The sequence below is a fragment of the Anolis sagrei genome, chromosome 1, assembly GCF_037176765.1.
Source record: "Anolis sagrei isolate rAnoSag1 chromosome 1, rAnoSag1.mat, whole genome shotgun sequence".
In the NCBI taxonomy this organism is placed as follows: Eukaryota; Metazoa; Chordata; class Lepidosauria; order Squamata; family Dactyloidae; genus Anolis; species Anolis sagrei.
The window spans coordinates 43,501,063-43,516,979 of NC_090021.1; the positions used below are offsets into that span (position 1 = coordinate 43,501,063).

The 15,917-nt window shown below is 42.2% G+C and overlaps 1 protein-coding gene across 2 annotated transcripts in view; it reads left to right on the forward strand.

The window, feature by feature from the left end:
* The first annotated feature begins 1,264 nt into the window (after window positions 1-1,264).
* The window catches only part of LOC132761332 (uncharacterized), a 67,084-nt gene continuing 52,431 nt past the window's right edge, over window positions 1,265-15,917 (forward strand). For both annotated transcript variants that reach the window (XM_060754106.2, XM_060754107.2), the window contains exon 1: window positions 1,265-1,819. In XM_060754106.2, the coding sequence (XP_060610089.2) occupies window positions 1,751-1,819 (69 nt within the window). In that variant the 5' untranslated portion in view covers window positions 1,265-1,750. The remainder of the gene's footprint in view (window positions 1,820-15,917) is intronic.

Sequence of the window (15,917 nt, forward strand, 5' to 3'; positions counted from 1 at the left end):
TGGGCACCAATATTCAAGAAGGATGCTGACAAGCTAGAATGTGTCCAGAGGAGGGCAATTAAAATGATCAAGAGTTTGGAAACCAAGCCGTATGAGGAGTGTAGGGAGTTGGGAATGTTTAGCCTGATGAAAAGAAGGTGGAAAGGGGCCGTGGTAGCCATGTTTAACTATTTGAAAGTCTGCCACATTGAGGAAGAGGCAAGCTTGTTTTCGGCTGCTCTGGAGACTAGGGTAACAAATTGCAGGAAAAAAGATTCTACTTAAACATTAGGAGGAGAATTCAAAACGATCTTAACAGATTAGAAAGATGCACCAGAACTAACAGAATGGAGTTCAACAGCAACAAATGCAAGATACTCCACTAAGGAAGAAAAAATGAAATGCAAAGATACAGAATGGTGGACGTGTGGATCGAGAGCACACGTCCCCCATTCTGTCCTTGTGGACAACAAGTTAAACATGAGCCAACAATGTCATGCGGTGGCAAAAAAAGCCAATGGGATTTTGGGCTGCATCAATAGGAGTATAGTGGCTAGATCCAGGGAAGTTGTGTTACCCCTCTATTAGGCCTTGGACAGACCACATCTAGAATACTGTCCAATTCTGGGCACCACAATTGAAGGGTGTTGTTGACATGCCGGAATGTGTCCAGAGGAGGGCAACTAAAATGATCAAGGGTTTGGAGAACAAGCTGTATGAGGAGCGGCTTAAAGAGCTGGGCATGTTTAGCCTACAGAAGAGAAGGCTGAGAGGAGACATAATGAGGGTCATGTATACATATGTGAGGGGAAGTCATAGGGAGGAGGGAGCAAGCTTGTTTTCTGCCACCCTGGAGACTAGGACATGGAACAATGGATTGAAACTACAGGAAAGAAGATTCCTAAACATTAGGAAGAATTTCCAGACTGTGAGAGTTGTTCAGCAGTGGAACTCTCTGCCCCAGAGTGTGGTGGAGGCTCCTCCTTTGGAGGCTTTTAAACAGAGGCTGGCTGGCCATCTGTCGGGGGTGCTTTGAATGCAATTTTCCTGCTTCTTGGCAGGGGCTTGGACTGGATGGCCCTCGAGGTCTCTTCCAACTCTATGATTGTGCCAGAGTCTGGTAAGGCAGGGGGTGACACCTGGAGGGAGCACACTGGGTGGCACCACTTTTAGAGGGGCGGGGCTAGACCGGCAGGGGGCAGGGTTAGAAGCGTGGGGACCTCCCCTTGGCTGGGGTCCCCTTTTGGGTTCCCTTTAAAAGGGAAGCCCCGCCCCTCCAACTTGACACGCTCCGCCCCGACTGTCCAATCGCGGAGCCGGGGCTGAGCGTTGTCTTGTTGGGGGCAGAAAAGTTTCCCCGAGCGAGGAAGAGGAGGAGGAGGAGGAGGAGAAGAAGGCGGAGAGTGCGCGCCTGCGCGGAAGCCCAGCAAGAAAAAGCCAAGGAGAGTGAAGTGGGAGAGAGGAGAGGAAAGAGATGCGGGCAGGCTGAGGAGCACCTTCGTAGCTCCTTCTCCCCCGAAGCTCTTCTTGCATCAAGGAAACATTCATCCTAAACCTGCTGCCAAAGTTTTCCCCTTGAGTCTCTTCTCCAATGAGGACGTTGGCTCTTTGGGAGAGGAAGGCGGAGAAAGAGGAGGAGGAGGAGGGGGGCGTTTGAAGGACCCGAAGAAGCCGCTCGGGATGCTGTGAGCGAGGTGGGATCCCCCGGCCCAGCCTCATCCCCAGCTTGGCTGTGAAGCTGGACCCTCTCCTGGCTCTCCAGGGCTGGACCATGCTCAAGATCCTGACGAAGAAGCTCAGGAACCAGAGGCTGGGAGAGATCCAGCCTTTCCACCTAAAGGTGAGCCTCTTTTGAGGTATCTAGGTAAAGGTGAAGCTTTCCCCTGGCATTAAGTCCAGTCCTGTTCGATTCTGGGGGTTGGTGCTCATCTCCATGTCTAAGCCGAAGAGCCGGCGTTGTCCGTAGACACCTCCAAGGCCATGTGGCCGGCATGACTGCATGGAGCACGTTATTGATTTCTTTATTTCTACCCCATTCCTTCTCTACCCCTGAAGGGAGACTCAGGCGGCTTACCTTTGGCAGCAATTCGATGCCACTACATATAACAAAGCAATATAATAACAATTAAATAATAAATAGAACATTCATAGAACATACCTTACCTGTCCAACTTACCTGTCCGAACGCATCTCCTCCTATGAACCAGCTAGGACGTTAAGATTGTCTAGGGAGGGGCCCTGCTCTCAGTCCTGCCTGCATCACAGGGCCTTCTTAGTGGTGGCCCTTCGGCTGTGGAACGCCCTTCCTACAGAAATTAGATTGGCCCCCTCCCTATTAGCATTTGAGAGGAAAGTGAAGACCTGGTTATTTGAGCAGGCATTTGAATAGGCAGTGTATTGAATATGGAACAATGGATTATGAGATTGGATCTTGATTCTACCTATGAGACGCTAATTAGATGTTTTAGGTATGTTTAATTGATTTTTTAAATATGTCATTGTTTTAATTGTTTTTTAACTGTTTTTATGATGTTGAGCTTTGAATTTTGCTGTTGTTAACCGCATTGAGTCACCAAAGGGCTGAGAAAAGCGGTATATAAATGAAGTAAATAATAATAATAATAACAACAACAACATTCATTACAAGCAATAAAACAGTAAAAACAGTAAGAACACAGTATTAACAGCTATATCATCATTCCCGTCAGATTTCATATCCAAAGTGCTATTTGTGCCTCCTGTCCAAAAGCCTAGTCCCAGAACCACAACTTCAATTACCTTCCTGCGGGAGTGGTACCTATTGATCTACTCACATTTACATGTTTTCAAGCTTCTAGGTTGGCAGAAGCTGGGGCTAACAGCGGGAGCTCACGCTGCTCCCCAGATTTGAACCTGCAACCTTTCGGTTAGCAAGTTCAGCAGCTCAACTGTTTAACCCACTGCATCACCAGGGCCATCTACACTGCAGAATGAATGCAGGTGGACACCACTTGAACTCCATGCTGTGGAACCCTGGGAGATGTATGTATTTCCATGAGGCTGAAGAACATGAGAAACCACAACTCCCAGAAATCTATATAGTAGTTAAGGTGGTAACCAAAAGGTTCCAGGTTCGAATCTGGAGAGCAGGGTGAGCTCCTGCTTTTAGCCCCAGCTTTTGCCAACCTAGAAGTTCAAAAACATGCAAATGTGAGTAGATCAATAGGTACCGCTCCGGCGGGAAGGTAACGGCACTCCATGCAGTCATACTGGCCACATGACTTTGGAGGTGTCTACAGACAGGACCTACTCTTTGGCTTAGAAATGGAGTTGAGCACCAACCCCCAGAGTTAGACACGACTGGGCTTAATGTTGGAGAAGTGTCAAACTGCATTAATGCTACAGTGCAAATAGGTCCCCAAGCTGAACTGGTAAGGGGAACTAGACTGGGATTGGGTTGCTGTAAGTTTTCCGGCTGTATGGCCATGTTCTGGAAGCATTCTCTCCTGGCATTTCACCCACATCTGTGGTGGGCATCCTCAGAAGTTGCGAGATCTGCTGGAAACTAGGCAAGTGGGGTTTATATCTCTATGGAATGTCCACTTTGGGAAAAAGAACTCAAGCTAGCCAACTGCAATGTTCACACTTTCTTCGAACAGACAAGAGTTCTTTTTCCCACCCTGCACATTTCCTAGATATATAAACCCCATTTTCCTTGTTTCCAGCAGACCTCACCCACCTTTGACAATGCCCGCTATAGATGTGGGCAAAATATCAGAAGAAAATGCTTCTAGAAATGGCCATAGGAAAACTCACAGCAACCCAGTGATTCTGGTCATGAAAGTCTTCAACAACACATTGGACTGAGATTGTTTGTTTGGCTTTGCCTGGACCTGTTTCAGAGCAAGATTTGGGCTCTCTGGCTCCAAGTACACTGCCATATATTGCATTTTGAAGATACTTTCTGTAGCTTGTGTAGACCAGGCATGGGCAAACTTGGGCCCTCCAGGTGTTTTGGACTTCAACTCCCACAATTCCTAAGTGCCAGTAAGCTGGCTGGGATTTCTGAGAGTTGAAGTCCAAAACACCTGGAGGGCCCAAGTTTGCCCATGCCTGTAAGACTCCTATAATGCAGATCAGTGCAGATAAATTGCAATATATGAGTGCACTGACCATATAATGTAATTTCAAACTGCATTATATGGGAGTGTAGAAGAGGCCTAAGTTCCACCGAAGAACGCCACTTTTAATTCAGATATTCTCTCTCCACTAAACTCACTTTTACACATTTTTGTCACAAAGAGTGTCCTGGTTGTGTGAAGAATTTAAGGCTTCATCCCATTCAATTGTGTACATGTCTACGAATAATGCTGAAGAGCTTTAAACAGAGATTGGATGGGCATCTACACTAGGCATGGGCAAACTTGAGCCCTCCAGGATTTTGGACTGCAACTCCCATAATTCCTAACAGCCGGTAGGCAGTCCAAAATCCTGGAGGGCCCAAGTTTGCCCATACCTGATCTACACTGTAAAATGAATGCACTTTGATATCACTTTAACTTTTAATGTGTGTATTTATGGAATGTTGCAGTGACTATGTGTTTTAACTATGATGTGATCCACCTCTAGCCAAGAGGACAGGCAGCAAAGGAATAATAATAATTGCCAAAGGCTTTCATGGCCTTCATGGTTTTTCGGACTGTTTGGCCATGTTTTAGAAGCATTCTCTCCTGATGTTTTGCCTGCATCTATGGCAGGCATCCTCAGACCTCACAACCTCTGAGGATTCCTGCTATAGATGCAGATGAAACGTCAGGAGAGAATGCTTCTAAAACATGACCATACAGCCTGAAAAAACGACAACAATCCAATAATAATAATAATAATAATAATAATAATGATAATAATGATAATAATAATGAAAAAGCTGACACGATATGAGGATTTAAAGATTGAACTGCAAAGACTCAGGCACAAGCCAGTCAAGGTGGTCCCAGTGGTGATCGACACAATGGGTGCAGTGCCTAAAGACCTTGGCCGGCACTTAAACACAATCAGCGCTGACAAAATTACCATCTGCCAGCTGCAGAAGACCAACTTACTGGTATTTGCATGCATTATTCACCGATACTTGGACACTTGGGAAGTGTCCGACGTGTGATCCAATACAACAACCAGCAGAGTGTCTGTTGTGGACTCATCTTGTTGTGTTTGAAATAATAATAATAATAATAATAATAATAATAATAATAATAATAATAATCTGTCACTGGTTAATGCTATGGAATAATGAGATAGGGTAGTTCGTATAACTCTTTTTCCTGCTCTGCCAAAGAGTTTGGGAGCCTTGTCAAACCACCAATCGCAAGCATTGAGCTGTGGCAGTGTCAAGACAACCAAGGTGGCCCTTGTAGCTTCATCCAACTCTATAATTTAGTTAATAGTTTGACTCATTGATTTGCTTGCATATGGATTCACTTCTATAAAGGCCTGTGGTCTTGAATTCAGCCGACAATTTGAAAAGTTTTGCATGTCAGATTTGACCATACGCCTGTCAACAGGTGGATGTTGAGAAAGCACCTTCTGAGAGAGACTCATGTGCCTGCATGGGGTTGGGGAAAGCATATTTGGCATGCAACCAGTTAGAAGGAACTCTGGAGGCTTTGAGTTGTGCTGCTTGGCCTTTGTTCTTGGAGGAGCTTGGAAATGTTTCTATTGGAACTGCCACTCCAGAATCCCCCAGCCAGCTATAACTAGGATTGGCAGTCCTTACGCTCTGAACCCATGCTTCCTCAAAACAAAGGAAAACTTCTTCAATTCTGCAAGACAAACTTTTTAGTACATGCAAGAAAACAGGATCCTCTCCCTTGTTGCTGCTTTCCTTGTTCACTTTTCTGGAAGTTAATTTATTGTCGGCCTGGTCTCCGCTTGCCTGGCTTTTGTCATTTTATATAGTTCTTAAACAAAGACCAGGGCCTCCCTTTTCCTCCTCCATGGTATCTGATTTGTCTCTTACACCTCCTTTTCCAGCCTTATGAACAAAATATAAATATCTGGAAAAGCTGGGGAGCATCCAGAGACTTTAGCCCCATCTATACTGCCATATAATGCATGTGGCAGTGTAAACTCCTATAATCCAATTAATGACGCCTCCTAGGTCATGTCACCGGCATAATTGCTTGACGCGCATGGCAGTGTAGACTCATATAATCCAATTCAATGCAGTTAAGCTGCACTCTGAAACTGCATTATATACTACTGTAGATGTGGCCCTAGATCAGTGGTTCCCAACCTTTTTTTGACCAGGGACCACTTTGACCAGGGACCATTCTCCAGCATCAGTATCAAAAGGGTTATGAATCAGTTTTTGGTCAACTTTACATTCAGTTTGGTTATTTGCGGTGCTGATTCAGAAAATTGCATTGATTTGACCACATCAGCTCTAGTTTCTGATACAGAACATATGCTACCCAGTAGTTGCCACCTGCTTGCCCACAGAACACCATATTTAATGATCTAGAGCTGATGTGGTCTATCCAATGTAATTTTTGGAATCAGAACCCCAAATAACCCCAGGAACAGGTCTAAAAACAAAGACACCAAGGCAGCCCCACTTCCACATGGGATGGCTCAGCTTGGGAAGAGAGGAGAAGGAGAAGCAGCAGTCATGAGCCTTGTTGTTGCACCTTTTGTGGGTAGTCAACCTCTCCCCTCCCAACATCCCTATTCCCTTGGCAAAGGGTTTTGCAAGATCAGCTGCTCTGGTTGCAATCGTGTAGTAACAGTGAGGCCGCAGACCACATTTTAGTTCTTGGGGACCACTGGTGGTCCATGGACCACAGGTTGGAACCACTGTCCTAGATAAAGCGTTTTGTGACCTTTGTGGTGAACTCCCAAGTACTTTTGGAAGTTTGGGGGATCATACATGTATGGTCCTACTGAGAATAAAAGCTAGGAAAGCTTGTGACAGTCATCTGAACAATGTCCTGTTTGACGACATTTGATTTTTGGGGGGGGGGGGGTTGGGTTCGTCATTAAACCTCTGTTAAATTTTGGATTTTTTATAAAGCATTCTCCATCATCAACAAACAAGCATGAACTTTCTTAAAACTGCAACTGCATCTTCTAGAAAGAGCACAGGAAGAGAAAGTGAAATCTAAAGATGTGGAACAGATACTGTCACTGCTTTGCCTCCAATAAATGTCTTTCTTTTCCCAAATTGGAATGATTAAGGATGGGGAATCTATACAGAATAGAATCATAGACTCACAGAATAGGAAGACACCTCATGGGTCATCCAGTCCAACCCCCAGCCAAGAAGCAGGAAAATCGCATTCAAAGCACCCCCGACAGATGGCCGTAAAGCCTCCAAAGAAGGAGCCTCCACCACACTCTGGGGCAGAGAGTTTCACTGGTGAACAGCAGACCTCTTTGAAGCTTGCCCTAGTCAGCCATGAATTCATAGGTGGCCGTTGCCAGTCCAGTAGGCAAGTCTGCTTTTTCGGGTGATTCAGTTCTTGGCCTTTTGTTTTCCTTATATTCCTTTGGTTCTTGTGGTTTGGGGAATATCATCTCTCTCTTAGTCTTCTTGTATAAATTCATTTGCTTTATCTTCTGACATCAGCCAGTATTTTTCATCTTTGCACTTTACCCCAGGAACAGGACTAAAAACGAAGACACCAAGGCACTCTTTCTACTCTTTCCCATCTGAATCTGGTGGGTTTTTTTTAAAAAGTTCTTCAGTATACAGCAGACCTCTTTAAAGCTGGCTCTAGTCTACATAGTAGAGTTAATGCAGTTTGACAGCACTTTAACTGCCATGAATTCATGGGTGTTGTAGCTTCTTGAGGCACCAGCACTCTTTGGCAGAGAAGGCTAAAGACCTTGTGCAATTACAGTTCCCATGATTCCATTACATTGAATGTTGGCAGGTAAAATTGTATCAAGCTGCATTAATGCTACAGTATAGACGCCTCCTTAGTGTGTTCTTTTAATTGTACTGCACTTGGAGTATTGGAACCAAATTAAGTTTTCCAAAACAGGCTGCTCAGATATTCAAAAAAGCTTAACTATAGGGAAATAATGATGGGCCCACCTGGCGAAAAACAAACAAATTGAAACCTGCCTTTGAATGAGAAAAATGTCTTCTGATATTCATTTTTTGGGTGTATCTAGTATTTGAATTCTTTATTGAAATGGTTTCATTACTCTCAGAACTGATGAACCCTCCTCTTCAGGGAATCTTGAAGTCAAATTGTCATCTTTTAGAAGTGATTTGATTGTATATTTCTGAATGGCAACGGGTTGGGACAAGGTAACTCTTACAGCCTTTTCCAACTACATGATTCTGTTAATGGTTTGGCTCCTTGATTTGTTTGCATGTGTTTTCATTTCTTGGATTCATCTGATAAGTACAGTTCTGAAAGTTTTGACTGCCAGATTTGACTGCCAATTTTTGGCAGAATTTCTCTTTCCTGTTGGGGTTTCTAGGAATCTATGAAACCAAGTACTAGTGCCCTAGAGATATCTGCTAGTTTAAAACAGTTGTCTTATTTGGGAGTACTACTACAGTAGAGTCTCACTTATCCAACATAAACAGGCCGGCAAAATGTTGAATAAGCGAAAATGTTGGATAATAAGGAGGAACTACGGAAAAGCCTATTAAACATCAAATTTTGTTATGATTTTACAAATTAAGCACCAAAACATCATGTTTTACAACAAATCAACAGAAAAAGCAGTTCAATACACAGTAGCGTTCTGTAGTAATTACTGTATTTATGAATTTAGCACCAAATTATCATAATATGGATTCAGGCAGGAGCCAGACTGCGTTGGATAATACAGAACGTTGGATGAGCGAACGTTGGTTAAGCAAGACTCTACTGTATTACTTACTATGACTAGTACTATAAGGGAACAAAAAACCCAACCTTTTTCCAGCTGTTCCATCAAGATATAGTTAAAAGATAGACTCTACAATTGTGTTGCAAATGAGCATTACTCTAGGAAGAGAAGCTTAGACCACATGATACAAAAGTTTGCAACAGCTCCAGAAGTTCAGTAAACTATTACTGACATGACTGGGAAAGTGGGAAAACTGGCTTTTTTTGTTAACTCCAGTCACGCTAATCCTGCAATCTCCTCTAATATTAGATTTTCAAATAATGTCAATGAATCAATCAATACAGGGGGAAACTGTAAAAGTGTTTTGTGGAAGAGTATGTGTGCTTGTTTATGTAAGTTGGTAGTATGTTATACATGTGGAAATACTAAATTGTGTGTGTGTGTGGGGGGGGGGGGATGTTTTTTCATATTGTTGTTCTTCAGGAGCCAATGCTCCTAGTCAAATTAGCCAATAGGAATGATGGAAACTGCAGTCCAGCCACATCTGCACAATCACAGTTGCCTACACCTGGACTAAATTATTTGTTGTTCTCTTTTGGTTGTCATAAATATAGCGAAGGAAATATATCTCGGTGATGGGGCAAGTGTGATGTGATCTTGTTTCTCTGAGATCTGATCTGGGATATAGTCAAGATCCAGGCCGCTAAAAGCAGGAGTTATTAAGAACATGTGTTGTGGCTTACTTTGTATAGACTAATCATTAGGGAAAGAAGTAGGGTGTGTCTCAGAAATAAACATATGGGCAACCTTGGATATATAGTTGCATTTTCAAAGTTACTATTACAACACTTTCCCACAACCCAGTGTCTCTTCTCAAAATCCATATTATAGTGTGAGGGAGCCAACATGGTGTAGTGGTTTGAATGTTGGATTTTTGCTCTGGAGACCAGGGTTTGATTTCCTGTTCAATCATGAAAACCCACAGTGATGGTGAGTCACACACTCTCAGCCACAGAAACCCCCATGATAGATTATCCTTAGGGTTACTGTAAATCAGAAGAAATTTGGAATGCACATCATAACAAATTATATTCTGAAGAAAGTGAGCCAGTGACTTGTTTAGTAGCAAAGCTAACTATATATAGATGTCCACTAGCTCTATATTATTTCAGAACCTATGGGTTTTGGCAAATAAGAGGAAAGGTGACAGTTTATGAGGATAATTCATATAGGAGACATATAAGAAGGGGATTCCACAAATTGATTTTTCTTCCTTTGTATTTAGATATAATGTGTGCCTCCTGCATATATGCTATCTAAAAAGAAAGTGATTTGATTGTACAGGGATATAGAACATGACCAGACCAAGGGATTTTGCTGCCTGAACTGAGGAGCAGGTTTTTGTTGTTGTTTATTTGTTCAGTCGCTTCCGACTCTTTGTGACCTCATGAACCAGTCCATGCCAGAGCTCCCTGTCGGCCATGGCTACCCCCAGCTCCTTCAAAGTCAAGCCAGTCACTTCAAGGATACCATTCATCCATCTTGCCCTTGGTTAACCTGCTTCCTTTTTTCCTTCCATTTTCCCCAGCATCATTCTCTTCTCCAAGCGTTTCTGTTTTCTCATTATGTGGCCAAAGTACTTCATCTTTGCTTCTAATATTCTTCCCTCCAACGAGCAGCCACGCATTATTTCCTGGAGTATAGGGTGGTTGGATCTTCTTGCGGTTCAAGGCACTCTTAGAATTTTCTTCCAGCACCACAGTTCAAAAGTGTCTATCTTTCTTCACTCAGCCTTCCTTATGGTCCAGCTCTCGCATTCATAGGTTACTATGGGGAATACCATTGCTTTAACTATGCGAATCTTCATTGCCAGTGTGATGCCTCTGCTCTTCACTATTTTATTGAGATTGGTCATTGCTCTCCTCCCAAAAAGTCATCATTACTGCAGTCTGCATCTGCAGTAATCTTTGCGCCTAGAAATACAAAGTCTGTCACTGCCTCAACGTTTTCTCCCTCTATTTCCCAGTTATCAATCATTCTTGTTGCCATTATCTTGGTTTTTTTTATGTTTAGCTGCAACCCAGCTTTTATGCTTTCTTCTTTTACCTTGATTAGACGGCTCCTCAGCGCCTCCCCGCTTTCGGCCATCAAAGTGGTGGTATCTGCATATCTAAGATTATTAATGTTTCTTCCAGCTATTTTAACTCCAGCCTTGGATTTGTCAAGCCCCGCACATCACATGATGTGTTCTGCATACAAGTTGAGTAGTCGGGTGAGAGTATACAGCCCTGCCGTACTCCGTTCCCAATCTTGTACCAGTCAGTTGTTCTATGGTCTGTTCTTACTATTGCTACTTGGTCATTATATTATAATAATAATAATAATAATAATAATAATAATTTTATTTAGATCCTGCCTCCATCTCCCAAAAGGGACACTCGGGGCAGCTTACAAAATTGTACAACCAAAGTGCAAAACAGAACACAGAATAGCACAACCAAAGTGCAACACAGCATACTGCCCTCTGCTCTCGAAGTTGAACAGTGCCCAAACCCAGCCAGGACATTTTACATACAAGTTTGATTCTGATTTGTATCCAGTGTTGTAAGGTGTGGTTATATCATTTTCTGACCCAGAGTTTTATATCTGTGAAGCATAAATCAATTTTGTGTATAGACTTGGGTCTCATTTCCAAGATATCTCATTATATATCATAAATACAGATATTCAAAAATAAAAAAACCAACCCTGAAATCCAAAATACTTCTGGTTCCAAGTTTTTTGGATAAGGGATACTCAGCATGTAATTAATATAGATTTGCCAGCATAGAAGGAGTCAGAGTTAGAGATGAAAAATAGGGGAGCCAGACTTGAAAGTTTGTTGTGCCTGACTCCATTGACCTGGCTTGGTTCTTGGCATACACTCAACCATCACTAAAAACATCTTTCAAATTAGAAGATTGTAGGAATGTTGGTATTTATGCTGGCAAAGTTCGTACTAGTAGAAAACAGCAGGCTAGTGTTGTGAGTTCATGGCTGTTAATTTTGTTACCTGTTTATTACATTTCTATCCCAGTTTTCCACTAACAAATGGCAGCCAAGGTGGCCAACCCTATTAAAAACGGATTAAAACAAATTATAAATAGATTTGAAAATGAAAAGCCTTTAAAACAGTCACACCGAGCAATTAAAATCACCAGAGTAATCAGCAAAGCGGTTTAAAAGTCCAAGAAAAAGCATTCTGGATTATTGTAATAAAGGTTTTTTTTTTAATAAGGCAGGTTGAGTTGTAATGTTTCTGGAAATCCTTTCAAAACCAAGACAGAAAGGAAAAGTGTATCCGTTTGTCTCTACTGTGTATCCAAAAACAGCGAAGCGGATATCCATTTAAGCATTCAATTGCCCCTCCACATTTGCAGGTTTCACTTTTACTAAAAAAGGTAAAGGTAATCCCCTGACATTAAGTCCAGTCATGTCTGACTCTGGGGTGTGGTGCCCATCTCCATTTCTAAGCCGAAGAGCCAGCGTTGTCCATAGACACCTCCAAGGTAATGTGGCCAGCATGACTGCATGGAGCGCCATTACCTTCCCGCCGGAGCGGTACCTATTGATCTACTCACATTATCATGTTTTCGAACTGCTAGGTTGGCAGAAGCTAGGGCTGACAGCGGAAGCTCACGCCGCTCCCCGGAATCGAACCTGCGACCTTTCGATCAGCAAGCTCAGCAGCTCAGTGCTTTAACCCACTGTGCCACCGGGGGCTCACTTTTACTAGGAGTGTGCAATTTGGGTAAACCCTGTGCCATTTTTGGGGTCCAATTTTCAGATGCCCTGTTCTGATTCTTTGGGAATTGCCCGAATTCAGGAGGGTAAAATGCCATTTTTTGATCTGTCAGCCAGACGTTCTTTTTTTGCTCCAGGAAGATCTGGCCCATTGGCAAGAATGGGGGGACTTCCAAGGCTCCCCATTCTGTCATTTTAGGGCTATCAGGACAAAAATGGCCACATTTGCAGGGCACATTTACTACTGCAAGCCTACCAAGTTTCGGAATGTTTGTGTCATTCACTGATTTTTAAAAGAAATTCTTAAAGTTTCTGGAAATACAATCTCCTTTACAAACCCCCCAAAAAGGATGTCTGATGGTACAACTGCTATTTTTTTTTTAAAAAAGCCTTGCCTTCTTATAAAGGAGAAAACATAAAGGGCATATTATTATCATTGTTATTATTATTATTAAATTATTATATAATAATAAGGAGAAGAATAAGAACAACAATACTAATAGAAACAGGAGGGAGTGGAGAGTAGCCACACATACACACATATTGAATGCATGACTACTTACATGAAGAGAGAGACTAAGGACATTATACCATGCATCCCCCCATTCTAGACAAATTGAAAAAAAATGTTAGGAAAGTGTCTCAGAAGTACTTGAAACGGGGGTGTGGGAGAGAAGACAGACAGATTTCTGAGCCCAGGAATCAGTATATAACCAGAGAAAACAGCAAAAATCTGCCCATGTTGAATAACTTTGGTGATGTGGCTTAAGGGGCAGGGTGTTCCTGTGGCCGGTCCCCTACCAAGCATTAATAATCTATATAAATAAAAATGTAATGTTCGTTTGTGGGATTTACATAACTCAAAAACCACTGGATGGATTGATACCAAATATGGACACAATACACCTATCAGGCCAATGAGTGACCATCACTCATTAAAACACCGAAAAACACAGCAGAAGTGACTTAAAAAGCAAAAAATAAATAAATCAAAAGACATTACATTACAATGTATGCGCATAACCACATAAATACACATATACACAAATATATATACACACACATACAAAACACATATACACATATACACAGACTGGGTCACAGCAATGCGTGGCAGGGGACGGCTAGTAATAATATAATAACTTTATTTTTGTATCCCACGTCCACCGCCCTGAAGGGACTCAGGGCGGCTTATATGGTGACAAGCCCTGTCAACATAGTTAAAATATAACACATTAAATTCATAAAACAACATCATAAAACAATATAAAGCACACAACAACACAACACAGTATAAAAGCAATCATCGAGGCAGCAACCAATGGCCTGAAATAGTAAACAGTTTCCGGGCATTGACATTTCTCTCCCAAAATCCTGCATCATGAGCCTGGCATTGCAATTTTTATAAATATATTTAATCATACAAAAGACCAACATTTCAAGATATTTATGTTTTTTCCTGTCTGTACTGCTAGCTTTTAAAGTTTTGGACTTTTGCAATGGAGACTACCGATATTGGGAGGAAAGTCCAGTATCCCCAACATGGTGCATTCTTTAAGGTCAGTGTCAGGAGTCTATTCCAGAGCAACATGATTGGAGGGGAAAGCCCAGTATCCTCAACCCACCGCCCCAAGGTTTTCTTTTCTTTTTTTTATTGGAGTGGGCAGGAACTGTACCCGCTTGTGTGATAAATCTGAAAATGGATGATTTCAGGAGAAAGGGCAAGAAAGAACAACGTGCGATAAGGAATGACAAACACAATGGTAATATGACTCTTCCCCCAATAGTCTTGGATGTCTATTGTTTACAAACAGGTTGATTGTTATGTTCTAACAAAGATGTTTTGGTTAAATCCATCCAAGCAGCATTGAAGCTTTTCACAATTCATTTGAGGCTCCACCCATGAGTTTGCATGTGGCCCACTATGTGGGTGGCTGTCCAATTCTCCTGCCTCCCAATAGTCTCCAATTATGGATGAGGAGTGACAGACAGGCAGTCATTCTTCATTCTAACGGACATTCAACAATATTTCTTTATATTATGGATTTAAGAAGTTAACAACCAATTAAAAATTATGGTAATGAGCAAACAAGGAAGGAATCCAGTGTGAGTATTCCTTATGGAGACCAACAGTGCTGGTTATCAGTTGCTAGTTTGAATTGCCTTGTGTTTTACTCGTGTTCTATTTTGAAATGATCATATAACTGGTCAAATAAATAAATATTATCACCTATGTCATGGAGACCTGAAGAAACTCATTGTTGCAATGTTGTAGAACCCATAGCATCCTAGCCAATAGGTGTAGGTATCTGACCTCCAAGAGATGGAAATAGCAGAAGGGGACATGAGAAACAAGTGGGAGGTTAGCAGTGCAGGCTGTGGCAGGTGATTCATAATAGGATGCTGTATTTGGATCCACAACAGAGTTACCAAGAACTTGCTTTGATGGATAAAAGATGTGTTCAATCTGCAACAGGTTTTCCCCTTCCCAGTGGCGCAGTGAGTTAAAGTGCTGAGCTGCTGAACTTGCTCGCCGAAAGGTCACAGGTTTGAATCCAGGGAGCGGCATGAGCTCCGCTGTTAGCCCCAGCTTCTGCCAACCTAGCAGTTCAAAAACATGGAAATGTGAGTAGATCAATAGGTACCGCTCTGGTGGGAAGGTAATTCGACAATTGCTTTTGTTCAACCCCACATAAATATTACGGCTCACTGAAGATTATGAATTTCAACATCTTATAGAAGATTGGATGCCCTATATTTGAGTTCTTGGGGCCCTTCCACACAGCTCTATATCCCAGAATATCATGGCAGGAAATCCCACATTAGCAGATATTGTGGGATTTTCTGCCTTGATATTCTGGGATATAGGGTTGTGTGGAAGGGCCCTAGGTTTAACAGTACTCCATGGGCTGTGTGGAAGTCAGTGTGGCCTCAAACTCTTGTTTCAAATTTACTGTAGTTTGGAATGCTCTTTCCCTATGTTAAACATGTTTTTGGAGCCAGTGAAGCTTACATTTATACAGATCTGAAAGAAAATTGCTTCCTAAAATTCTTCCTCTGATTTTTGTATGAGTGATGGACAACCTTTTGCATTATGAAAATTTCCAAAAATTTCACAGGACTATCATTTGCACGGGGAGCATTGCTATTTCCCTACTATAGTTGCTGTAGGAGCAGCAAATGTGATAGTCTGGTCACCATTTTGCTAATTTTCTGGGATGTTCTGGATGTTGTTGGCAGAGTGTATCTACATGGGTTTGAGCACAGCTGCTACCAAAAAATGATCATATGTGGCTCAGATGCAGTCCATTTTCTAAGGAAAAAGATAA